Source organism: Pseudopodoces humilis, chromosome 9 (assembly GCF_049639895.1).
Source record: "Pseudopodoces humilis isolate 2021_Gansu_Grassland_sample_001 chromosome 9, ASM4963989v1, whole genome shotgun sequence".
NCBI classification, from domain to species: domain Eukaryota; kingdom Metazoa; phylum Chordata; class Aves; order Passeriformes; family Paridae; genus Pseudopodoces; species Pseudopodoces humilis.
Window position 1 is genome coordinate 7,397,619 of NC_142208.1, and position 27,152 is coordinate 7,424,770.

Genomic DNA, 27,152 nt, shown 5'->3' on the forward strand with positions numbered 1-27,152 from the left:
TTAGGTATTCTTTTACCAAAAGGCACAGCAAGACTGCATCAGGCTATCCCAGATTCACAGCTAGGCCAGTTTCCCAAAGTGTGCAATGTATTTCTGGGCAAAGATGCCCAATAGGAAATTATTCTTTGATCTTTCAATAACTCAAAGAGAAACTCAGAGAAAATAGCTAAATTACTCTCCTCTCAACATGCTTTCCCAAGGAGCTGAGAGGCTCTACCTGCCTGGGCTCAGGGCTGCCTCTGGGGTATTTGCTGTCCCTGGATAGCAGTTTCCCCCAAGCCCTGGTGGCAGGGAGCCCAGCAACCAGGCAAGTCCGTGCTGGAGGCTCTGCCCACCTGTGGCCCCCTATATTGTTGGGCAGAGCTGCCCTTCCTGGGCTCACAGCTGCAGCAGCCAGCTCTGCCAGGGCTCAGGTGACAACAGCACCAGTGCTGAGCTGCACAGGGTACTCCCAGGGGCGTAACAATCAGTGGAAATAAACAGAGTTTATAAATTAGCAGTGATGAGACAATCTCCAGGGAGGGCTTTTCATCATGTTTAAGTGGCTTACTGAGTATAAGTGTGATAATCGCTCCCAGAGATAATTGAAATTCAAGATGATGTCTTAGGAAATTAAAGTATGGGGATATAATGCCATGTTCATTGTTATCTGTAAAGTTTGTATCAGGCAGTTTTGTTGATGTCTCTGTGACCTATGAAAGTGAGTATTTTTAAGCTTGTCAAGACAATTGAGGGATTTGCGCTTTCTTTGGAGTTTTTGTGTTTGTTTTCTTTTCTCGCTTGCTTTTTTTGTCTTTATAGAACTGGCAAGAGAACTGAATTTTTCTGTGGATGAAATAAATCAAATCCGAGTAGAAAACCCAAATTCTCTTATTGCTCAAAGCTTCATGTTATTAAAAAAATGGGTTACCAGAGATGGAAAAAATGCTACAAGTAAGTTCAAGTAGTTACTTTTGTTCTTTATAAGTTATAACCCATCTGTTCCCAAATTGAAGAAAACATTATGAATGTCCTTCACAAACCATCAAAGAAAATAAAAGTTTCTGTTACATTTTTACCAGGAGTCAGAAATATGTCATATTTATTTACTATATATACAGAAGGAAATTATAAGTTCTCCATAATTGAGGGGACTAGTAATTAACTTGAATTCCAGTAAAGAAAATACTAGGGAAAACTTTCCAATAGCAAGGAATGTGAAACATGGAAATGACTGCCTGAAAAATTTAGGTAGTCTCACAGTATTGCAGGTCATAGGAAAAGACTAAAATTTTTCCTATGAGGAGTGATGGAGACACCAATTCTGTACTGATAATTCTGGGTTTATCTGTACATTTCACTTGAATTGCTCAAACTGAAAGAGAAGGGTTGATTTTTGTGTAGCATCAATGGTGTTTGTTACCCTTCTCTGATCCACAAACTCCCCATTTGAGTTTCCTTTGATTTCTTTTACTGTAAAAGTAATTTCCAGCATTACTGTGTTCTCACAACAGGATTATTGTAAATGAGATTTCATGATGTACTGCATGAATAGCTTTATATGCATTATTACCTACATGACTGCCTATTCTGTTGTTCCTCAGAACAGAATGGTAAAAGGATTTTTACACTCCCTTTACGCTCCAGTAAAAGAATATTTTGTAGCAGTAGTAAGCATAAATTCTTTAAGAACTATCTGACCTGACCCTTCATGCTTTTTGTGTTGTAATATAATTATACTTGGAGAAAGTATAGACTCTTAATAGATGCATACCTTGAATAAATAGGCAGCTGAATGACTGCTCAGACAAATACTGGGGTTTGCTAGAACCAAAGACACTGGGACATGCCAGCAATTTGTAAATAATGTGATGTGAATGTAACTGAGAAAAATGAGCAATGCTGAACTTTTTTCTGATGTGGATTTTTTTTTTTTTCAGCTGATGCCTTAACTTCTGTATTGACAAAAATTAATCGAATAGACATCGTGACCCTGTTGGAAGGACCAATATTTGATTATGGAAATATTTCAGGCACCAGAAGTTTTGCAGATGAAAATAACATATTTCATGATCCCATTGATGGTAATTGAATTCTGTAGTCATATTTAGTTCAGTGACATGTTCAATAATATAATAATGTTGTATAAACTAGACTTTAAAGAAAGATTGTAAGTTCTACAGGAACAATAATTTTAAATTTATAAAGAGGTTTTCCTGTCTTAAAGCATGATACGATAGAATCAAAGAATATCCTCAGCTGGAAGGGACCTGTGAAGATCATCAAGTCCAACTCCTGGCCCTGCACAGGACAGCCCCAAGAATCACACCATGTACCTGAGAGGGTTGTCCAAATGCACCTTGATTTCTGACAGGCCTGGTGCTGTGACTATGTCTCTGTTCCAGTGCCTGACCACTAAAGAGGAAAAACCTCTTGCTAATATCCAGCCTAAACCTCCCCTGATGTAGCTTCCTGCTGACTTATGTTCAACTTCTCATCCACCAGGGCCCCAGGTCCCTTTCCACAGGGTTGCTCTCCAGCTTCTCATTCCCCAGCCTGTACACACAGTCAGGGTTGCCCCATGCCAGGTGCAGAACCCAGCACTTGTCTTTGTTAAACTTAAATGGTTGGTGATTGCCCAGCCCTCCCTGCCTTGGAGGTGGCCACAGCTGCTCCCAACTTCATATCATCAGCAAACTTCCTTAGTACACCTTCAAGTCCTGCATCCAAGTCGTTTATGGAGATATGAGGGTTGCACATTAATATCTCAAACAATAAGTGCAGAGTCTCACATGTGTGCCTGAGTAAACACTGATCCCACCAGCCTCAGTGTCAGTTGACAGGACCAAGCTTTTCTCGTGCAACAGTTGTTCTTTGAGGCTTACCCATCTTTTTTATGTACTTGGTATTTAATGCTTGACAATTTACCTGGAAACGTGTATTTTTTGGCTTCCTGTCTAGATATGTAGTAGTAAAAATTCTTCAAGAAAAAAAAAAGGAAGAACAAGGGAAAAAAAGTGCATAGTATTTGCATAGAATAAATTAATGTACAATTTACTACCAAGCCTCTATGAGACCTGTGAACATCGATTGCTTTACGATTTTCACTTGGACTTTTCCTCCAATGGCAGCAGAAAAATAAGAAAATGTTTTATTAGTGCATGAGTGAATATCTTTTTCAATCTGCTAATGGGTAAAGTTGTGTAATAATTTTCACGTGGAAGCTGTATCAACTGAAAGCAGAACTGTGCGGGTTAAATTTGAGTCAGATTAAAAGCAAAACTGAAATTCTCCCTGTAAAACAAAATTTCCGTAGAAGTGCTTGTTATTTATTAATATATTGAAGATGCTGAATGTTGACTTTTTCTTATTTCAAGTGTTAGATAACAGGCACTGGATTATTTGATTTTATTCACTTGTATTATGATGGCTCCTTAAATAAGAATTTTTTTTTTTTTGTAAGTACCATTCCTTTTAGTTTTTGTAATTTGTTCAATTATGTTTTGGCTTTCTCTGTATTTTAGTAAGATTTTTTTTTTCTTCAAAGCATATGAGCTCAGTGTGCCTCCATTATTGAGCAGCATTGCTGGTCATTCAATCATTGAACTACAGAAATAATTTTCTGTTGACATTTTAAGAAAGTTGCTCTTGAAATGTTGCTTGAGCCTTTCAATAGTAGCATCAATGTTTTTATGAAAAAAGCGCTTCTCTGCAATTGCTTTATGTCTCTCCTCTTCTCTGAACCTTCCTCAAGCTTCCTTTCCTCACCAAGACCAGACCACCTTTGCCTTTCTCTTGGCTGGTTCAGGAAACAAAGCCCCAAGCCCTGTTGATGCACCTCCCCTTGCAGGCAGCACAATGTCCAGTTGACCCCACAGCATGTTTTTTCCTTTTCTAGGTTGCCCAAACTCATTTGCCAGAATGTGAACTTGAAGTTTTGTTGCCATTTTTTATGTGTATATTCAGTTTAATCCTTTTGTATGTGTTTTGGGATTTTTTATGTTTTCATCAATTTTTCTTTTCTCTTTATTTGATCAGTGTATCTGATTGTACCAATGTCACCAAGATCACCTCAATCTTCAAGATCACCAAGATCTCCTTACTCACCACAGTCCTCTCACCCGTATAACTTCACTGTACCTGAAATATTCATATAGCTCTTCCTTGTTATGTTTTTGTTCTTAAATCCCTTCGTTAACTTCCTTACTTTAGCTTTTTTATCCTGCTGTGTATTTAGATCTACTATCTTTTAGTATCGTTATTAGGATCCATTTCTGTTCTTCATTCCTCAACTAGTCCATTCTTGTACTCTGTGGTTAAATTGGAGGTATATGTTAGTAACACTGTATTTCTGGTATTATGTATTTTTATATAAAAGCATATTAAAAATGTGCTGTTTTAGAAAGAATACCTATTGACAAAAAAGTGGCTGTCCTGTGTTATGATCTACTGCTGTCTTTAAAATCTGTTAATTAAACTACCAAATTTAAAAAAAAAAATTAAAAGTAAAAACAAGGAAATAAAGATTTTCACAAGATGGCTGCAAGAGATTGTCTTATATGTAAAGGGACAACAATCCTTGTCCACATTTGAGTTGCTGCATGCCCATAAGACAATCTGCTATAGCTTGAAAATGTTTAAAATGGCTGCACAAGCAATTGCTGAAAACTTTACAGACCACTAAAAAAATAGTCAGAAGTACTTGCTTCAGTGTAATATTCACTGGCAGTACTGTCTTTGTTCCATCTCTTTAGGACAAAGTAACAAAATCTATCAGAACTGCATTGGTTCTTATACACCTACACCTCTTCATACGTTTCATACTTTATGTAACCTGTGAATCATTTGGCATTTGCTTATTTGTTGCTCCATGCTTCATCCCAGTCAGTCCAAATGTGCTGTCTTCCTTAGGTTATCCCTCCATTCAAGTGGAACTGGAAACTCCCTCTGGGTTGCGCTTCGTGCCGCCCACCCCTTTCCACCAGGATGATTTCCTTAGCGACACCTCTAGCCTAGAGTCACCCCTTAGAACTCCCAGTAGACTGAGTGACGTGTTAGTGACCTCCCAGGGACACGTAGATGGTACAGCAGCAGCACCGCCAGTGGTGACTGAAGAGGACACTTCACTGGATGACAGCAAAGTTGATTTCCCTGTGCCTAGAAAAGAAACACCTAAAGATGTTTCCATAGGTGAGAGCCAGTTGGAGGAAGTGGACCTTAAAGATTTTCCACGGTATCTCGGTAGTTATGGTGGGATATCCAAAGATGCTAAACAAAGGCAGAGTGAAGAGATTAGTAAAAGAGGAGAGAGGAGTGAACAGCCGGAGAGAGAAAAGTCTGGTACTGATGAGGAGATGACGGCAGAAAAATTTAAGTCTCTGTTTGAGGACATTCATCTGGAAGAAGGAGCTGAGTCTGAGGAGATGACGGAAGAAAGAGTATGGTCAATTCTTAAAGGTGTTCAACAAGCAGAACGCGAAATGTCTTCAATTACAGGTTGGCAGCCTGACTCCTCCAGCGTCTCTGAGGCACCGACGTCGGGACGCAGGATAGGCAGCAGCCTGCTGGATCGCCTGGACGAGAGGTGAGCACCCCTGTGTTGCAGTGTGTGTGTCAGCCGCGCTTCCCACACTGTCTCGGACACCAGCAGCTCTGCAGAGGCTGCTGTTCTCTACTCTGTGAGAACATGTCTATATACTTATATGTACATTTTAAAGAAAAACTTGATTTGGCCTCAAATATATTTGTCTTTTAAAATGTGTATTTATCAGGTTTCATTCTTGATATAGGCATTTGAGAAATAATGAATATCATTTTTAGCAGTTAGTATTTATTTTCAGTTTCTTTATCTTATGTATTTGTATTTATAACTCATCTCAGTGATTTAACTGGAATCAAGAACATTATCTGAAACCAGGATACTACATTACTCTTATTTTTGAGCATCTTTATAGCAGTCTTCCTTTCCACTTGCATCTCTGCATTCCCTCAGATAATTGTTACTTTTACCATAAGCTAATTTTTGAATTGTCACATTTAAAACACTTTCTTCAAGAGTATTATGTGCTGCTAATTTACTAGACTTTTTAAAAGATGAGTTACGAGGCATAAGAAGGTAAGAATAATGATACCAAACCCGCCTAGTCCTGTATGTTGTCTCCCAGCAGTGACAGCAGAGGAAGGAAAGTGGATGTATGTGCTGTTTTCCCCCTGCACTCTCCCAAGCTCCACTTGTCTTTGACATAACGATCTGCTGGGAGGGATGCTTTCTGTCCTCAGTGCATGTGTCTTGTATGAGCTTTTCCAGCCTGCCCTTGGACCCCTGTAAGCTTTCAACATCGACAGTATGTGTTGTCCTGTTCAGCCCTACTGGTGCCACTGGACAAGGGGTTCCTGCGATCACTAATTGAAGGAGTCAGGTCTGCAGGAGCTATAAATCAGCACAGAATGATTATCTACACAGTCACATGTCAAGCAGTTTACATCCTTTACATCTTTGACTCAGGATGTTATAAGGTTCAAGGTAGCATTAGATACTCTCTTATCAAAACCAGTCGACATTTGGTCATTGATTTCAGCAAATTCATTGTCTTTCAATATCGTAAAGCACTTGAACTACTACTGATGTGATTCCTGTTGTTAAGCAAGTGTTAGTCTGCATTTTATATTGTGCTAAATTAGTAAAATAGATCACTTCTGGAAGTAAAAGGGCTTCCTTAAAAAGATATCAGTTTCTAGATAGATTAATTCATTTTGCTGTCTTTTTTATAAGAGTTTTGCCAGCAAATAGCTGGTGTGTTTTCATATGTCAGCATTACAGAGTCATAATGTTTAACAGAAAGTGAGCAAAAATACAAAGGAAAACTGTTTATCAAAATTGCAGGTGAAACCTCTTCATAGTTAATCTGAGGCAAAATTCTGGTCAGCTTTCTATCTTTTAGTACCCTTCCTTGCCTTTGGCTCTGCATATTATTGAGATTCTGCAGTATCTAAGGACTTATTTGCAGATTACCATATTTTTTAAAAGACAAGACCTATCTGGAGTAGAGATATTGTACTTTGAGGGAAAAATAACTGGTAATTGCATGGTGACAGATACTTTAATCACCTCTTTGATTAGAGAGTGGTTTAAAAATCAGTGGCTCGAGCTTATGATTGTACAAGAGAACTGGTAGGTTTTGTGTATTATTTTTCTCTTTTTCCTCCCCTTCACCAATTGAAAGGAGATTAACATAAAACATTTGGCCTTGTTTCCAGTGTCCACCGTATCTTCATTGCTTCTGAAATGATACCATAATGCAGAAGACAAGGTTATTAAATAGATTGATGTCTGCAAGTGGAGTTTAAAATTTTGCTTTTCTCTGTGTGAAATGTATAGGCTCAGACCAAAGGCTTAGTAAGAGGCTTGGTGTTTTGCCCTTCTGCCTGTGATTTAAGCCCTGAACAGCTGTCTATTCCTTTCTCTTTTTCTTGTAGTTCAGACCAATGTCGGGATTCTGTTACCTCATGTGTCAAAGGAGAAGCAGGGAAGCCAGAAACAAATGGAAGCCTATCAGAGTCCACATCAGAGGCAAAAACTAAATCCTACATCCAGGAAGCTTTAAATGATGTGGGAAAACACAGTGACAAAGATGCCCTGAAAACAAAGTCCCACATCTCAGCTGGTACTGATGAGCAAACATTATCATCAACAGCATATCAGAAATCTTTGGAAGAGACCAGCAGGCCAACAACAGAAGGCAGCAAAACATCTGTGCCTGTCAGTGTGAAGAAGATGGGCTGGAGTACTTCTGAGGATGGCAAGCCAAGAACAAGCATCCAAGAGGAGGAGGGAGCAGTAATGTCTGAACAGAAGGTACAGTATGTCCTGTAATAATTAACAATGTGAGGAGTCCCTGTTGCTTGACATATTGGTTGACAAATTTTTTTGTATGACTTGTAATGTTTGTGACAGGGTTAAGGGTTTTTTTGTTCTTTTTTATCCTTCTTTATGCCTTTTCAGTTTATTACTGAATTGAGAAAAATGGAAGCTACTGGAAGTTTTTATTTGTGTTGTGAATAGAATGGGGTGGAGTCAGGATAGGCAGGGGAGCCAAGAAGGGCTGCATAATTCCCTCTGTCCCTGGCCCTGAGCCCTGGAAGAGGTTAGAGCAGCTTCTGGGAGCGCTATCCTGCACCACTGGGGAACAGCCCCTTCCCTGCCATGACATCCCACCTATGCAAATAGTGCCAAACTGCTCAGCTGTCCTCCATCTGTTTCACTAAGGTGTTGCCACTGGTTTCCCACTCTTCCTGTGACATTGAAGTAAATGATAGAAGCAAAAAAATATAGGGACCCTTCAGGCTCTGTCTTGCTCTTTGTCCCTAAAACTTTCTGCATTTTTTTACTCTGTTAATTTGCAGAAAAATAAATTTTGGATGATATTTAATCTCCTCCTTATGTTTTTGTTTTTTTTTCATGGCCTTGTTCATCCCAACTTCAGAGTCCATTCAGCCAAGATGAATCAAAAGATTTTTAAATGTTGTATTTTTCCAGGTGGTGGTTCTTTCTCCTTAAAATGCTGCTGAGGGGCTCCCATTCCTTTCTACCTTGCCTGACTCATACACCCTTAACTGCAGAACCCCAGTTCTTTTATAAGTTGCTTTCTGACAATGAAGATTTCGATAGCTTTCTCAGTTGCTTCTATTTACCAGAATCTTAGAAGGAAAGTTGACTCAAAGAATGGCTTGTAACCCAGTTGCTGCGTGCACCTCACACCCCAGCAGTGGGAGGATCGCCACAGAATAGACCTCAGGCCCAGCAGACAACCAGAATGAAAAGGGGAATTGCAGAGTTTCTTCCACATTCCTCTCTCTGCTGAGATTGTCTTTTCTTGGGTATGATAATACAGGAGCAGATTATAACTTTGGGGAGTAAAATATTTCAGTAGAATTGTTTCTACATGATATAGATTTTTTTTTATTGTAGCACAATAAAAATGTTAGCTGTGGTGGGCTGCGGTAAATCATTCAGGTTTAAATTAGTTAGTTTTAAACTATTCTTTCGATTATACAACCAAAAATTCTTTTATTAGATGGTAATGTAATCAGTTTCAGCAGTTATGCAGCCTATGATTGTTATTATCTTGTTATTAGTTTGTGACACAGTAAGATCTTTCCTTATGTTTGCTAATTACTGGAATGCTTAAAAAATGTAAGAGCCTTTGCCTTTTTCAAAGGTAGTTAAAGGCAGGTGGCATCGTTCCTCAGTGTTTGTAGGCTTTGGGGTAGACTGGCGGTGCCATGCTCTGATTAAATGCAGGAATGAGTGTAGATGCACACTGCAATGTGCTGAGGGTGTGCTGACATGCTGCACTTCCCCCTCTGCATTTCCATCAGTGGGAAGAGAAGTTGTCACCCACTTTCATGTGCTCTTTACTGTTGGATATCCCATCTGGATTGAGAAGAACAAGCAAGTGCTTTTCTTAGGCGTGCTCTCTGCACTACTTTGCTTTATTGGTAAAGGCTGATAATCTTATCTACTAAATAGCAAGTCTTTTTATAGGCATGATCTTTGAATAAACTAGTATCAGAAAATAATGTAATTTCGAAATGTGGGTCTCTCACAAAGCGTGAATGGGTAAGAAAGTAGAATCTGTTAGAATGACAAGAACTGCTTCTATTATCTTGTTGATATTTCTTCAATAATGCCTTCTAATCTAATTTGAATTCAATAAGTTTAATTACTAACACAGTCCAATTCATGGTGAGATGCTTCACCATGCTATCATGAAAATAGAAAGAAAATTTCAACTGCAGTCTTTCTGCAATACATTTTTCAGAAACTCTCCATAAAGAGAAAAGTATGGAAGAAACAGATTTACTTCTGTGGAGAGAAAGTGGGAACAAACTAAAACTACTTGCCAAAGTAAGATATTTTTATCTGTGACCCATTTGGAAAGAGCCAGGAAGCAAGTCACCCACCTGCAGGAGAAGGGCTGCAGCAGTATTTTGGCACAGAGTTTGCACCAACAGATAAACTCAGACAATTGATACTGGTCTGACACCTGGTGATGTGGATGAAATAGATCCTTGGCCTCATCCCAAGTCCATGTAAACATTTACAAAAGCATTGCAGTAATGATTAATACATATAATTCTCTACAAATGCACAAGCATCAGATTCTAGCGGTCTTGTTAAATGAGAAGAACACAGCACAGTTGCTCTGTTATTCCAAAGAGGATGATGTCCAGCACATGGTCAAGGTGACTCTCAGTGTCAGAATTCCATCACAAATAAACCACTTAAAGCTGTTTATTAAAAATAACTCTTCCTCTAAAGCCTTTGTGCACTCTGGAAATCTTCTGCTTTACTGTTACTTCTTCAGGAGAGGATTGGTTTATAATTTTTTGCATCTATATTTGACTAGTGCCATAGGACTGCAGATGAACTCTTGTCATCCTGAAGTAAATGCTTTTTGTTATAGTTCTTTTTCTCCTCCACCCACCAATGCCCACTCTTATTTTGCACATAATTTCTGAGAATTGCTTCTTGTTTAGGATGTTTTGGGCCAGATTCAGAAAGAGAAATAGATATGCAGTTCACAGTATCCACTATGCATGATCTTACAATCGGTTTGGGGCTGTCATTGAGTATAACAAAGAGGAAATTTTCACATTTCTCTGTTCAGGAAAGGGTTGTTCAGCTGAATATAATGGGAGAAGGGTCTCTGCCCTACGTCTATCACACACAGAGGTGGGAAGCATGTGCACACAGAGCTGCTCAGCCCCAAAGCTGAGCTTCCTGGGCTTTGGAGGGGAAAACACCAGCGCTGGCAGAGGGTGCCAAGACAGAGTAGACAGCTGTGTGTAGCTGTGATGTGATACCTGTCAGCACCAGGATGAGACCAGCAATGGGTTGTGTCCCCTGAGCTGAGCTCTAAAAGCCCTCTTCTTGAAAATATACAGAATGATTGTACTTCACACTGCAGTTTTGCCACTTATCAAAGTAGATAAATAATGAGCAGGAAAGCCATTTACACGGAGAAGTTTTTCAGAAGGCCTTTTTGTAACATTTTGTGTGGAGGTGCTCCACTGAACCTTTCACTGTCACTGTCTTCTATTTTTTATTAGGAAATTCACTTCCCATACCTTATGAATCCATAAAACTTGTTTGAAAGAATAATTTTTAGGAGAAAAAAAATCAGTAAGTTATGACAAGGTTTAGGGCTTTTTTACATAAAATTTAGAAGAATTACATAAGGTTTTGAAATTTCACAGGTCAGATGCATTCCAAATACCATTTTCTGAGACTTGAGAGCTGCTGAGATATTCCATAGCTGGTGTAATTATCAGGTTACAGCATGCCAAGGAGCAAAAAGGCCTCCTCCCATCATGCACTTTAGCCGTGACACTGTGAGTCATTACGTACATAACAGAGACAGGGAAAACACTGTCCTTGATAACCTCTGTTTTCTTCTCCTAGTCCTGATCAGCATGTTCTGTCTTGCAAACATGTTGTTCAAATGTACTAAAACTGCATTTATTAGGAATGTAGTGACAGTGAGAGTGAGAGTGATTCAAGCTCAGATGAAGAGCAGAGAATTACTACAAGAGTTTACCGGCGGCGGTTGATTCTGAAGGTACTTTGTGATTTGCTTTCTTGAGGCGACGTTGGCATGAACGTGGGTTTGGTCTGCTGTGTCAGAATGTCAGTTTTGGCATACTGGAGCCCCTGTGGTAGTGTGCCTTCCACTGCCAGTATGGATTTATAATCCAGTGCTAGGTTGCCTTTCCCTGCTTTAACACAGGTTTATGGGTGTATTCTGTTGGAAAACAACTGTGCTGCATGGAGTGCTGTGTCCTTCACTGCCACTGTTGTGCATGGCATCTTAAAGACTGCAGGTAGATGCAGCATGTTGGTCTCCTGTATAGCAAATACAAGCCACTGAGAAAGATGGGTAACAATCTTTCTTTTTTCTTTTTTTTTTCTGTTGTCTGTAAAAAATTCTGTGTTACAAGTTAAACATTTGCAGGAATATATGAGTGAGATACAGGAAAGTATGAGGCACATATTCTGGTTGAAACTTGTGTTCCTAAGTGCTTAATGTGTTCTGGAAAACTTTCTGACTACAGCAGATGATCTTGATTTTAAGTCTACTGAAGTTAATAAAAGTCTTTGCATTGCTTTCAGTAGACTATTTAGTATATTTAATTACAAATGGCCTTTACTTACAGTACAATATACTATATATACTGATAACAATGGTACAATCATATAAGTAATTTTATTTGCCCTTACAATATTTTTATGTGGTTATACAGTATGACATTATTTTCCTGCAGCACAGAGCATGAGAAAATAAGTCTCTATCATAAACAGTTATTTAATTCTTCAGTAACTTACAGGATTTCTTAGATTCTTATTAGAAAATCACATAGTCAAGCCCTGAATAAAACCAGCACAACACTTTAGTGGTATTACAGCACTAGTGCAGTTTACCTAAGCTGTAATTGTTACTTTAGGAATAAATTGTAACATTTCAGTTGCACATATCTATATAACTGTTGCTTGCATGCTTTGTGGAGAGCAGCCTTTTCATCACAATAAGGCCCTTCACTTTTTGTGTGAGTGGCAGATAGGCTGCTGTGCACAGCTGCCAAGCAGTCCAAGGTGCAGATGCTTTTGGAAGAGGAAGGGTGACTTTTCTGGCTGCCTTCACCATGAATTCCTTCAGTAGTATACCTGTCATGCTTCTGTTTGGGACAAGACAAGAATGGCAAAACTGAGCTCAGCAGAAATGAATGTTTTGTCCAATCCCCCATCTCCCCAGGCAGAACCTGCTGCCTTCTCTGAAAGGCTCTGGGCCTATGGGGTATAACCCTTTGTCGTGGTTTAACGTTAACCACTACACCCTTCCTCAGTAATTCCCCCTGCAGATAAGCTGTGACTACTCAGGCTTAGGAATGTGGTTTCTGTTTTCAAGCAGCGCAGGCAGCCTGTGAGCCTCCATTGCTGCAGGAGCCTCTGGTAACACACAAGTGTAAGTGTGCTGCAGATTCAAAGACTGCATAGTTAGCCTGTGGCTAAGGGCCCCCACCATTTATGTCTGAACTATTTTGATGTCCACTGGTTTGCAGTCAAGGAATGTTGGAGTAGAAAAGAGGAAAGCATGTCAAAGGCATCTTTCTCTTGAGCTGTTACAGCCCATGTATTTAGAGAAAGGCACAGAAAACTGGTTTTAAATGTGGTGGTATAATTTGGGGTAGAACTTTTAACAGAGCCATGGTAAAGCAGCATATTTAGTGTTGGAATCTGCAGCTAGTGCAGACCCAGTGGGAAGGGTGTGCATGGCAAGTGGAGGCAGATGAACCTGTGCTGTTGGGAATGTGTCTGATTTCAGCTGTATTAGAGCTGTACTTGTCTCTTGATTAGAAAATACATGTGATTCTTTGGTAATTTTCTGATCATTTATAGCTTCTTTTTTTATCCCACACTCTGCATCTTAAGACGCATTTCTTAAGAAATTCTTAAGAATTTCTTCTTAAGAAATTAAGAAATTTTCTTAATTTCAAAAGAGAACAAGAGAAAGTTTGAGAGCAACAATCATCAGGCCATTTGGAGAAATAATTTGATAGTGGAAGCAACCATTTTGATCATGTAAAGTTTATGAAATGGTGGTATGAAATGGAAAAATCAAGATTTAACATTGGTAGGGACCTGGACATTTTTCTGCACCTTCCTGGGACCAGAGGTTCACTTTGGGTGAACTGAAATCACTGTGAGAGCATGCACAAGCTGAGGTACACTCCTAGATCAGAAAAGAGGGCTCAGGATGTAGTGCTTACAGGCCTGGAGCACTGCTCACAGCCTGCAGAGGGAAAATAACTCACATTGCTGCTGCAGGGCCCTGAGCAATGGCCAGGAACAGCAGGTTCTCACCTGTCAGTGCCTCGGTGTCTGGCAAAGTGGGTGCTGTGCCCAACTCCACAGCCGGCTTATGTCCAGCAGCAGTGGGGAGGGAATGAAGGTGTGCTTGGAGCCTCCACTGAGCAGAACTGCATGTGAGAGCTGTGTTGTTTTACTCTAGCCTTTATTAATAGGATCATGGAATGGCTTTGGTTGGAAGGGACATTAAAGATTGTCCAGTTCTAACCCCATGCCATGGGCAGGGACACTTACCTGTAGACCAGGATGCTCAAAGTCCCATCCAGCCTGGCCTTGAACATTCCATGGATGGGTCCATCTGGGCAACCTGTGCCAGTGTCTCACCATCCTCACAGTAAAGAACTTTTTACTAGTATTAATTGCTCTTCCTAGTATTCATTACTGCCTGCATGTTGCATTTAAAGCAACAGAGGTACTCAGCCTGGCACCAAAACCTTGGGGATAAATTGAGTCCTGTGGAAAAAAGGCTTTGCCATGTGCCTCCACAGATACATTCAGGGCTGAATTGATTCATTACCTTTGCTCCTCTTTCCCAACTTGTTTTTCCTTTCTGTGCTATTCTGCAGTATTGCTAACACTAATATTTCGGTTTAGCTGCTACCTTAGCTCTCTGTCCTGGCCCGAATATGGGAAAAGACTTTTCTCTCTGACAGAGGTATTTTCCCAGCAGTCCAAGAGCCGAGTCCTGTCAAGAGTACTCTAGAGCACATTCCTATGGGATTTAGCACTTCAGAGGGCTGAGCCCATAAAGCCAGGACCGATGCCCATTTCCACATGTAATAGGAAATTATTCTAACCTCAAGGTAGTGCAGATGTTTTTGTTTCTCTTCCTTTTCCCTCTTGTGTTCACCTGGTGGGTTGCTGGGATGGGGCATTGCAAAAGAAATGGCTTTATGGTAGTGCAGGAATGAGAGCAATTAGCACACAAGGGGAAAATAAGAGTGCTTGCCACAATGTGGACTTTTCAAAGCCTGATCCAAAGCTCCTGTTCATTCAGCCCTGCCAGGAATCAGTGTGCAATTTTTCATGCTTTTTCTTAGGTTGTTAAATCTTCCGTGGATACAAATTTTTGGCTAAAGCTGTTTCAGTAAGATTCTTGCCAAAAGGTTTATGGTAGAATGTAATGGAAAATAAAATATATTTCTAAGCTGTGGTTATTCAAATCTGATGTAATTTAGTATCTTGTGCTTTTGCTGTTTCTTGCCAATTTTTATTGAAGATTTGTCCCTTTCTGTGCATTTTGCCCATGAAATGCCCCATTACTGATCACGGAGGTTTTGGTTCAGCCTGCACGGGAGAAGTGGCCTGAGCAGCAGTTAGTCAAAGCTAAAGCCAGCAGCTTCCATGGTCTTGCTTTTCAGGGGAAGCTTATTTATGGAAAATGAAATGTGGCCATCCTGTAGGTGAAAAGAATTAAGTGCCTGTGCTCTGCATGAGGAAAATGGGAAGCATTTCCTTTTGTGTACTCAGCTGGGCCCAGGGTCTCCACTGTAGTCTCTATCTGGCTGGGAGAGCTGCAGGTAAGTGCCCTCTCCCTCTCCTGCCCCATGAGACTTGGAGCTGCTGGCTCAGTAAGTAATGGAGTAAATCAAACCCCAAACTACCAGTGTTGTTCTGAGGTGTGTTTATCACATTGTCCTCCATGCCACGTGCACCAGCCCTATGCCCCAGCTCCCAGTAGTGGACTATACTCTGTCCCATTTGCAGCACCATTTGCTGCACCAGCCTGTTGTTTTGTTGGAATTTTTTCCTCTCTCCTGTGGCTTTAGCAATACATCTATGAGCAAACAACTACAGACTCAGCATGGGTGCAGGCGGAGAGTTGTGGCATCTGATTAACAAGGTCTCCCTGAGTAGGCAGAACTCACTAATGAAAATAACCTTAATGAAAGATGTTTGTTTCTCCTGCTCTGCCACAGAGGCTCGAGACCCCAAGGAGACTGAGGCGCAGCTGCTGTTCATGCATTACAAGAATGTGATCTCGAGACTGAAGGGATTATGTCCTGATGCTGACTTAGGCCTGTGAGGGAAGAGGTCTGCGCACTCTGTGCAGCTCCTGTTCCCACTGCGGCATTGCCTCTGGTCTTTGGCAAAATTAAATATTTAGGATCTTTCCATCTTGCTTATTTCCACCTGCTTTTAAATTCCTTTTTATCCATGTGTGCAAGATGCATCCAGCTGCACCTTTTTTCTCCAGTGTTACAACAACACTAGATGTATGGGAAGAATAAAAGGAACTATTATCCCTCTAGTAACAAAACAAACATGAAAGAAAACCAGAGCTCTGACGAATCTACAACAAACTTTGGCACAGCACTGTAGCACTGACTGTATAACTCCACTTATCTGAAGGTCCCTGGGAACACCCGTAATTTGCAAATAGCTGTTAAGAAAATCAGTGGAGCTGGCATAATACTTTGAGGAAACTGCTCTCTGCCTCTCCTGCCCTGGAAAGCAACAGAGAGAGGATACCAGCTGGTTTTGACATGACTACACTCCAGCGAGCAGGGTGACATTAAAGCACTCTGCTTTGCAAAGCTTCCCGGCATATTCTGGGGCTGAGGCTTGCAGACTGCAGCCTTTGTGTGCTTTAGTCCCAGGGATATAACTGGGCTTCCAGTAATCACGGTATTAAGTTTTCTCCCTGCCTTTCTAAAGCTTTTGGTATTGTGACAGTGATTTTGACTGGTCAAGGGTAAAATGAAGCCCACATAAGTATGATGCAGTGGAAAGAATTTTATTCTTTAGCTGTGACGCAGATGCATCAGCTTTGTGTTGACAAGCTTTTGTTGACAAGGTCATCAAATGTGCTATTCTAACCTAATGCTGATTTGAGCTCTTACAACTAAAACTGCCAGTGGGTAGGGTTTTTTTCCTAGCAAACATACATCTTTATAACTGCATAGGATTAGAAGAGTCAGTAAATCTCTGATCTACCTCCTGCCAGTTGTGAGCCCTCCTGCAATTTGTTTAACTACCCACCAGCAAGTGAATTGTGAAAGCTAGATTTCATGCACATTGACTGCTGAGTATTTACAGCATTTATCCTTCAATTGTGCTTAAAGGAGGATGTAGCAAATTAAAACCCAAGATTCACCACACTTTTAAAACTGCATTTTCTTTCTGGAGGCATCTTTCTGTGCAGCAGTACACTTTTTATTTCATTTGAAGCTGAACACAGTAATTCTCACTAGGTTGTTTTAAGGGATAACCTTGCTCATAACTGCAGTAAGGAGTCAAAGAACCAGTACATGTAAGTGGTGTTGGTGTGCCAAGTAGTCTGGTGACCTTGCTACTGGCTGTGTTGTTTTATTTCTGGTTTTCATGGGTTTTATTGTATTGGCTTTGGAGATCCTACCCATGAGAGGGAACCTTTCCATACCTTTCTGCTCCATGGGATGCCTGTGCCAGGATTCCCTCCTGCTCCTGTGTTGGAGTCCACTGGGGAGTCTCTGAACCCACACATGGAAGGCCAGGAAAGAAACTGTGCAGCTAGTTCCCCATCTGCTCTGCATCTGATTAAAGTATGAAGTCTCCAGAATCAGTCTTTCCCCCTCCCATCTTTGTGAGTAGGAAACCCCACAGGTTTCAGTTCCCAAACCTTTTACCCAGTCACTGTCGCCCGCCTTGCAGCAGTTCCATTCTGTTCTTGTTTCTGCCGTTTCGCTCGTGAGAAAGGAAGCAGCTGGCTGCTGCTGGGCCCCTGCTCACTGCAGGGACCAGCCTCGCACTTCCCTCCTCCTGCACAGGGCCTGGTGCAGTGCTTAGGCAGGTGTCATTTCTCCTTCTGGGGAATGAATTTTTCAGGCTCCATCTGAAGGCTTCAGTAGCTGTTTTTCTGTGCTTTTGTAGGGACACCAAAGTTCCCTGGCCCAGACATCTCAGCTAGGTGTGCCTCAAGCACAGGACCTCATCTTTATGTCCCTATGCAGTGGAATCCACCTGGCTGTGGAGCTGCCAAGTCCTTCTCTTGGCAATGCTTCCTGAAACACCAAAGTTGAGCAAGTTGTGCAGTTTGCTAACTGTCTGTGAAAGCCTGGGGAAAAAGATGTGTAAAGTGTCTGAAACTGTTCCATTGCTTAATTATCAAGTGGTGACTTCGACATAGCTTTCAATGTGAAACCAGCAGAAGTTCTGTACTTGTGAAGAACGACAAACATGACTGGGGGCTCTGCTCTGCAGTACTCCCTTCTGGCTCGCACTTGCTGCCATTCTCCCCAGGTGAGGAAATGGAAAAGCTTGGCTAGAAAAGACCATAAGTAGCTTGTAAATAAAAGGAAAGGTTTGTTTTGCTTAGAGCTTAGAAATAGCATACAAATCCTAATGTTAAAATGTACATCTTGAAAAAGCTGCATTAGTAGGGAAAGCAGTTTTTAAAAAAATACCCATGGCCTCACTGTATTTGTTTATTATAAAGCAGTGCCAGGAGCTTATGTAGACAACTATGTAGTGTATAGACCACAGTAAATAGAAATTATATTTGCCCTGTGCTGTTCAATACATGGAAGCATTACAAAAGCTGTAATAGTCTCCTTTCAAACGTTAATATTGTTATAATGTGTTTTATACAACGTTTTCTTTCTGCTTCCTCCCTCTCCTTGTAATTTGTCCATAGTGGGTTGAGGGTGAGGGGAGAAGAAATGTTTTAAGGATTTTTTTGTTTGTTTGGGTTATTCATTTGCAAGTGGAAACTTTTCATATGTAGGCCAGCTACATTATCATTGTGTTTGCCTTACTTACATGAAAGATATAAGCACAGACAATGGATATTTTTGAAGCATCAAAAGCAGTGCTTGCTTCAGCACTCAGGTTTGGAAATATGACTTTGTGAGGTAAAGTTAGCAAAGTTGTTTTGGAACGTAAGTTCACGACTGCCAGCTAGGCTCAGACTCTAAAGTAATGTTATTTATTTATTTATGATTTGAGCAATAATTCCTTTAAGTGGAATTAAGTCACTGGCATAGCAGCTAGGAAATTGCTTTTACATTTATTTACACTGGTCCTATAAATTGCTTGTACTACAAGAAGTGATGGCTGGAGTGCTGCTGTTCTCAGTAAGTCATGGACTGGCTGCTGAGGCTCCTCAGCACAGTGGCACCATGCCGGGCAAAGGGTCATGTAAGATAACTTCCTTCATTTTGTAAGTGCTGAGAAGTCCTGTCTGTCTTCTGTGTTTGTGTTTAAGACCTTGTAGTTAGCAAGCTATAGGCAAAGCTGTCTTTTCAAGTCCCAAATTTCCCCCATGTTAGACCATGTTTCTGCATGTGCCGGGCGCTGAGAAGCTGTGTAAAGCTAAGGGATGTCTCAAAGGACTCAGACTGACTACTCGATTTCATTGCCCAGAGAGCTTCCTGACATGCTTTAGTTAATAAGAGCAGTGTGCTAGATGCTCCCTACTGGCTTTAAGGAAACATTTTGCAGAATAAATGCACAGGTATCAGCATTGCTAAATAAACCAGGCTTTCATACAGTCCGTGTGACATAAAGCAAACTATTACATAAAGTTGAAGCTAGCATGTGCTTGTTGCTTGGATTGGTGTGGAAATATGTGTGGGTTTGACAGAATATAGGCTCTATTGCTAATCTTATAACACGTTCTTTAGGGTGAGGAAGCAAAAAACATTCCTGGTGAATCTGTAACAGAGGAACAGTTTACCGACGAAGAAGGCAACATCATCACGAGAAAAGTAATCATGAATTACATCATTGCTCTGAGTCTTTGCATTCAAGTAACTTCTTTTAACATACTTTCTCCCTTTAGAATCTAGGAAAAAAAAAAATCTATATTTTTCATGTATTGCTTCCCACAGATCACCCGGAAGGTAGTAAGACGTGTTGTTATCCCCCATGAGAGAAAAGTTGGTGAAATGGTAATGCAACGGGGACTACCACGAAGTAACAGTAGGCGCAGAGGGTTGTGTTGATTGCTAGAAAGTGCTGCTAAAGGGCTGGAGGTTTGCATTTAACAAGAAGCCTTGGCAAAAAGTGCAGTGCTTGCAGTTATTGGCAAGTTGTGCATTGGGATCACGGGCCAGGGGTGACATCAAGGAGGCCCAGCCAGATTATGCTGGCACAGGGCATCAAGGTCTGTTTCTGTAAAACAGGCAGCAGGTCTAAGCCATGGGTTTGGGGCCTGGTTTGTGCCATCAAGTTGAGCTGTGTCTGTGTGTTTGGTTAAGCCTTTGCCCTACAGCCTTACAGCTGTAGATGGACTGTGTGGCCTTTCCACCAGCCCAAAGGAATGAGCTGCAGTCTGATCTCAGTGGCCTCTCACTCACCTTGGTGTGACTGGTGCTGGTGACTGAGGGTTTGCAGGATTCAGGTCAATGGGAGCATACCCAAGCAATTGTACCCTTTGCAACCAAGACAGGATTTTGTCCCTGGTGATCAAAATTGGAAGCCTTCTGCAGGCCTGGACTATACCCAGCTTTATCACCCTGACAGTGGGAAGAGTAGGACTATTGTGTGCCAGCAGACCCCATCTCCTCTTGGAAAGGGCTTCAGTGACAGGGGCAGGAGTGGGAAAGCTGTGCCTCAGCTGTCATGTGTCCCAAGGGGGCCTTGGGGGAATGGGCATCACCGCTGGAAACAATTGGCTTCAGAGGAGCTTGTGCCTTCTTCCCTAGCACATGGCCCTCAGACGTCTCTGCTCCAGTAACACTGTCACTGGGGCTAATGAAATTCCTGTCTGAGTGAAAACAGATTCATAAAGGAAGATAACAAACACCCTTTATTTTCTGGCAAAAAAAAAAAGAAAAAAAAGAAAAAAGAAAAAAAGGAAAAAGAAAAGCTGGGGACACAGAAATGTCACAGAAATAAAAGAATGGAAACAAACTTATTTCCATTCCCTCTTTCCTAGTTGTTTATGAAGAAAAAAAAATCCCATCCAGCAAGGGGTAAACATTTTTTCAATTTGCTACACCAAATTAGATTAGTCGGAAACTACGTATAGTTACAAATACATCAATGCAGATCACCTGAGGGGTAAATTCTGCCCATAGCCACACATAAACAGATGTCTTTCTCTGATGTGAGTGAGGCTTGTGATTACTGGAGAATTTATTTTTAGATGATTATTGAGCTACTTTTAATGAGCAAAGATGAACCTTATTTTCGGGTTTGCTGTTTTAAAGACGCTGAAACCTGCACTGCTTGTCACTGCCATTGGTTTTACTTCTCTTCTGCTTCATTGGGAGTTTTTGCTGGCTTTCTTCCTCTTCCCTTTATTCCACTACTAACCTGCTCACTTTAAAGCACAGACGTTGTGAAACATCATAAGAGCAGCCACAGCCTCTGTTGTTGGGAATGCCCACCAATTCAGCTGACCCAGGTTAGGAAAGCGGAATTTTCCCTGTCAGTAGCACCGGCTCCCACTGCAGTTGGCAGCAGGGGCTCTGCCGAGGACTGACTGCCAGCCAGGCACTCCAACCCAGGGATCAGGCTGAAATTGTAGAGCTGTGTTTTCTACTTGAAGATGATATTTCAGACCTGTGCTTTTGCAGCTCAGCAGAGTGGATAAATAGATTGTGTGTATCTTTGAAATGAAATGTTAATGTAATTTAACTGCTTTTTACTTACCCTGTTAGAGCAAAATGTGTATCCTGTTTTGGAAGCTGGTTTACAACTACAAGTGCTCTCTGCAGACTATGTTAATGTTTATACTTTTCCTTTAAAGCAGGGAGAAGCTTATAAGGTTAAGACAAAGAAGGAAGTCAGACATGTGGAGAAGAAAAGTTACTCATGAAAGCCAACCACTGAACGGTCAGTGTGATCAATTTTCTTCCCTTGTGGAAGGCTTTTGCCAGCATGGGGAACAGCACCTGGCTGCACAAAGGGTTGCCTCTGCTAGCCTGACTTTGCTTTCCAGCTGCAAACCTTAATAGCTGACCTGTGATCTTGTAAGCAGAAAATGACCTTGTGTTCATGCATAGAAATTAAGCTTTACTTCTTAGAAAATAAGGTAAAGCAATACTCAGGCATGTGCAAGATTTCTGGGAATTTTACAGTGCCTAGTGTATGTAATCCGTAGGACTTTCTACCCTTAGAAACTTAAACACAATTAGTGAAGGAGCTGCACACAAACCTAGGAGTGAAATGATTCTTCCACTGTCAGACATATGATTTGAGAGCAGTTATTCAAGTCAAAGTCCTTGCAGTGAAGTGTCTCAATATTTCCAGCAAATAATCCCAACCAACTGTTTCTTGTGAATTTTATTGATCCAGCCTTAATGATTATAGCAAGCCAGCAGCTGATGGTATAAGGGCTTCCCAAGCTAAACCCAAATGCAGAGACTAAGACACCCTTGCAGGGGACTCTGTAAAGATGTGGTGGAGCACCCTGAAGCCAGAGGCTGCTTTTTTTGGCCGACGCAGCTATAGTCACAGAGAGATGTGCCTATAAATATGGGAGGAGCCTGTCTATGTCTATCAATACTGGTCCATCAGTCATGGCTCTGAGTGTGTAGATTTGCCATGGACATACCTTTTTTCTGCTCAGAACTTCTCTTAGTTTTGGTGGGTTTCAGGAATTGGACAGAGGAAAAGTTTATGAAGTGCAAGACTGTGTGTTATCCTTTTACTGTACATAGGTATAGGATTGACTGTAAGATTTAAGAACAGAATAAACAGGTCCTGGCAAATAGACAAGATAGTGAGGAAAAAGACAGAAGCAGAGTCTCTCTTGAGTCACCAGTCCCTTCCAACTGATGCAACGAAAGGTAGCCCCTATAGCCCCCCGGACCTACAGGTCTGTGCATGTGAGTAGAGCCATTTAGACAATCAGCACTCAGTATATGGGATATAGCTGAAGGATATATGGGATCAAGCCCCAAGGAGCAAGCTCTTTGAGGAGACTGGTGTGATTTCAGTATAAGGTAAGCACCTACTGCATCCACCTGAATTCCTGCTTTTACTGAGAGTCCTCCTGTGTGTGCTAATAGAATAATATAGCTTCATGTGGTTTGGTGCTCAACATACTCATAAAATATTTATTGTTTGGAAAAGGGAGGTGGTTCTTTTGACACAGCTTTCCCCTTTATGGAGCTCAAGGATATGGTAGTAAAGCAAGCCAAAGTGATGGCACTACTTATATGAAATTGTATCCCATGTTGGGTCCCGTGCTGCTCCACTGTCATATCTGTCAATCTGCAGGGGCAAAGCAGCAGAAATGTGTAAATTCAGACATTGAAGGCAAAAGACAACTTGGATAAGGGGAAAGCATTTCATTTTAAAATAAAATTACATAAATAGAGCAGTCTTTGCCTAATGTGTGAAACAGAGTCTGACCTTCAGGAAGCCACAGTTTGAGTTCCTCAGAACCAAATTTGCTCCCATGACTGCTAATGCATTTCTCCTGTGATTTCCAGTAGGCAAGTCTTCCATGCTAGAACCCCTGAGGAGCTAATAGAGTCTGCCTTAGATGATGAACCTCTGCTCCAGGGGGGAATCTTTGTCCTGTAATATGAATCTCTGCTCCAAACTTTGATAAGCGTGACCAAATGTGCACTAAGTAATTTTGAGTCTGGTCAAGAGTCCATTAAAAACATTTCATTTGGATGCAGAAGTGGATGTATTTGCATAGGCAGGGGATTCTATAGAAAAACAGTTTGTTTTGTAATCATGAAAGACAAAAAAACATCCCGTTGGGCAGACAGAGGTGGTTGCTTTCTTTGGAGTGTTTGAAAAAAATACCAATGTTAGCTACATTTTGCTGTGAAAATGTCCCTGTCACCATTGCAGATAAGCCCACTGTGAAGCATAGGTTGAAGGGAGAAGCCAAGAACTCTTGCGTGCAGTTCTGCAGGACAGCATGGTGTGAGCTGGCGTGACTGCTGCAATGGGAACAGGCGGCTCTTAGTAGCAGGACAGATTTACGACAACTGTAGATGTAGGCAAGGACAGATTGTTTTAGCGTAGAAGGAGACTGCGAGCACTCCTGGGGAATGCGTGTGGACCTGTGACCTGATTAGTAAACAGGCATGTCTGTGCCAGCCTGAGTCCTGCCGGCACTGCGCCAGCCATGCTCCCGAGCAGGCTGCCCTGTGCCCAGGTGCCGGAGAGCTGCGGGGCTTCCAGCTCCTGCTTGCTGGTATGATTGTATTTCTGCTTCCTGCCCTCTCTGCTGTGAGACATTGCTGTTGTACAACAAATGTCACAAACTTGCTGTCCTTATGTGCATGACTCTGATTTGAGGGGTGAGAGAGCAGGAGCTGGACCATCTCTCCTTGGTGCTGCTCATGCAAGCCAGGCCGGAGGGAGATGGATGGGGCTGCTCCTTGTCCTTGCTTTTGTCCTTCACCAAGCCTCCTAAAGGCTGGGCGCTGCATTCCTGGCTCTGTCAGTCATGTTTCCTGAGCAACTGGCAGAGGTGGATGTGCAAGGAGAGCAGGTTTTCTATCACTGTGGGGATGCTTCCACACAATGAAGAAAAATGTGCTGTGGAAGCAGCAGCTCTCTCTGTCTGGAGATGGTGCTGTTCCTTCCACAACAAAAGAAGCTATTCCTTGTCATCATTGGATCAGATGAGCTGGTGCCATGTCTGGGGTGATGAAATGCAGTGTGCTGTAAACATATTTGTAAATCAGTTCACAAGCAGTGTGGACATCTGCAGCTGCATTTTCCCCTCATGCTGGAGCTCAGCTAATGTCATTTCCTACCTAGAAACTGTGTGATTTAGCTCATTGCAGAATTTCATCGTGCCAGTTACATTTCTGTTTAGTCAGGGAAAGGAATGAAACTGATTCTAATAATCTATTTCTGAAATGATTTGTTCTCTGTTTTCTCTCCACAGTGTGCTTTTACTGCCAGTATTCTAGAGGGACACTCACAGAAGAAAAATCAACAGGAATTAAACATTCACCTATAAAAGTGTGCGTGTGTTTGCTGCTTCCCCACATTAACCGCATGGTTTTTATGCAAAAAGAAAAAAAAAAACAAAACAAACAAAAAAAATCCCAAACAAAAAAAACTAATTTAGCATGAGCCAATTTACAGAGCATGGAAATTCACGTTCATTCACAGGATTGGAGGGTGCGCAGTTACCAATGCAGTGTATATACAAGATGCCATGCTGTTAACAGTTTCTCTCAAGCAGTTTGATGTCATCTCAAAAGAAATAAATTCCTGTGGACAGAGAGGATGTGCAAAGACGAAATGGTTAAACCATTGGAAAGACACTAAAAATACTGAAATCCACAACAGCTCGCCTTATTTTTCTTGGACCCAAACTGTCAGGGTATAAAACACTATTTGTTTCTTTTTTAAACATCAATAGTTTTGCTGTAAATAAATAACACTGTATAAATTCTAACAAAATAGAATAAATGTTGATAAGGCACTGCCTTTTCAATCACAAACAGAATATTGCAAATGCATTGAGCAGGCTAGGTGTCTCAAATGGCTGCACCTACAGGGATATTCTGGGTGTATCTTCACAGATTCTTGTATATTAGCAATTATAATGTTTGTATATGCAAAATCGCTAGCTTGATTTTAAAAAAATCTTTAAAATCTGCTGCAAATTTAAATGATTCCCAAAATGAGGAATTCTGTAGTTCTGTGAAAAATTTTCTTCAGAGTACTAATATTTTGATGCATGTGTTTCACCTTATTTTGATTAAATCTTTTCCAGTTTTGCAAACACTATATTGCAACATGAAAAATAAGATTTTATCTGTAAACACAAAGCCCTTCATCTAATATTTGTTGCTGTTGCCAATTTTTCAATGAAATGACCTAAGACCCATAACATATACAGTAGTTGCATTATGGGGAGGGGGGTGCTATCTGTTCTTGCTTTATAATGGGGGTAATGCTTGCAGCTTTAGAAGTGGGTTGGTGCTCTAAGGAGCACAAGTTTGGGATATTTTTAAATGAACTGAAGAGAAATTATTAGCTAATAGACTGGCAGCACGCTGTAAAATTATTACTGTATTGTGTACTGGCTATAAGATGTAGAATCTTTCAGTAAGCCAATCATCTGTAATCATCCTAGCAGTGTAATATTAGGTTGTTAAGGCTGCTGTGTTTTAAAGGGCATTTTTATTTGATTTTTGGTGAAATACTTTTATTTGTTGATTATATTCATATGGAAACAGCATTCATTGATAATAGCTCTAATTACATATGTATGAAAACAAAAAACACTGGATGATCTAGTTGATTATTTAAGCATAAAATAAATTGTGTTAAAACTCTTGGATAATGTGTATTTGGCAGTGTTCTTGTGCTCTACAGATGTGAAGCTTTGGAAGGCCAGCAGTTGTCTGCCCCTGGCTTTCAGCTGCTTTTCCTGTTTCTTTTGTCTGATCCACCTCTTCATCTTCCCACTGTGACAGACTATCACTTGGCAGGCTCTCCCCAGATCAAGGCAGCAGGAGAAAAACACAGCAGCCAGCAGCACATGCCCAGCAAAGCTAAGAAAAACCATTCCCTGGGTCAGAGATGTGGGGAAAGGGCCTGTGCAACAGGGGTATGTGCAGCCCTCTCCAATACATGTGAGCTCTGGACCTCCTGTAAATTCTTTTGCCCTGTCAAGAACCAGGAAAAGCACTACCTAAATCAATTTTCTCCCCAGTATCAATCAGTCGGTTCAATAACAGCCCATGAGGACATTAAAATATGCATCCCCTGTATATTGCATGCACTTCCTGTATATTATTGGTGATAGAGCACTGTATAAAGAATGTGGCCAAAACCGAGGTTTGTAGGAAGCATCAGTACACACTCTTGCTCTGAACTACTCAGGTGCAGTAAATATAGTTTATTACTCAGGGATTGGTTTTACTTGGCTTTTAAGACAACATAAAGATGAAGTATTTCACCCCAGCTTTGGCAACAGAGGAAGCACCTCTGCTACGGATCCACCTCAGTCTGCTTGTTGTTATCCAGTCATCCCCACAGGACCTGGTCCTCACCTGAGATCAGTCAGCAAGGTCTCCTGACTGATGACCAGCGCTTGGAGAATGTAACAGGTTGGTTTGTCAGTGTCTCTGAGTTATTAGGGCCACGGGCTTTTGAAGCATGACAGTAAAGGAAGCTTTCGTCGTTTGAGCAGCCAGTCTGTGTTGCAATGTTTTACCTAGGTCAGGATACTGCTGGTACAGTGCTGGTGGTTCACGTCCTTATGCCAAAGTTTGGAGGACAAATGCCACTTACACCCCTAGAGAAGAAGTGCATCTTACTGCAGTTCACAGTCCAGTAGCAGTGATCATCTTGCAGACCTTGCCGTCCAGACCCCTCTCTCCCT

At 41.3% G+C, this 27,152-nt stretch overlaps 1 protein-coding gene across 22 annotated transcripts in view; it reads left to right on the top strand.

Moving 5' to 3' along the window:
• The window catches only part of ANK3 (ankyrin 3), a 354,155-nt gene extending 328,047 nt beyond the window's left edge, over nucleotides 1-26,108 (top strand). For 12 of the 22 annotated variants that reach the window (XM_088060042.1, XM_088060045.1, XM_088060044.1 and 9 more), the window contains 6 exons: nucleotides 802-933; nucleotides 1,920-2,063; nucleotides 5,476-5,563; nucleotides 7,456-7,834; nucleotides 21,582-21,667; nucleotides 24,696-26,108. In XM_088060042.1, the coding sequence (XP_087916168.1) occupies nucleotides 802-933; nucleotides 1,920-2,063; nucleotides 5,476-5,563; nucleotides 7,456-7,834; nucleotides 21,582-21,650 (812 nt within the window). In that variant the 3' untranslated portion in view covers nucleotides 21,651-21,667; nucleotides 24,696-26,108. Of the gene's footprint in view, nucleotides 1-801; nucleotides 934-1,919; nucleotides 2,064-4,890; nucleotides 5,564-7,455; nucleotides 7,835-11,507; nucleotides 11,601-19,509; nucleotides 19,594-19,716; nucleotides 19,777-21,581; nucleotides 21,668-24,695 lie in introns of all 22 variants that reach the window. The other 10 variants (XM_088060035.1, XM_088060039.1, XM_088060034.1 and 7 more) reach the window with 4 other exon arrangements.
• Nucleotides 26,109-27,152: the final 1,044 nt, after the last annotated feature.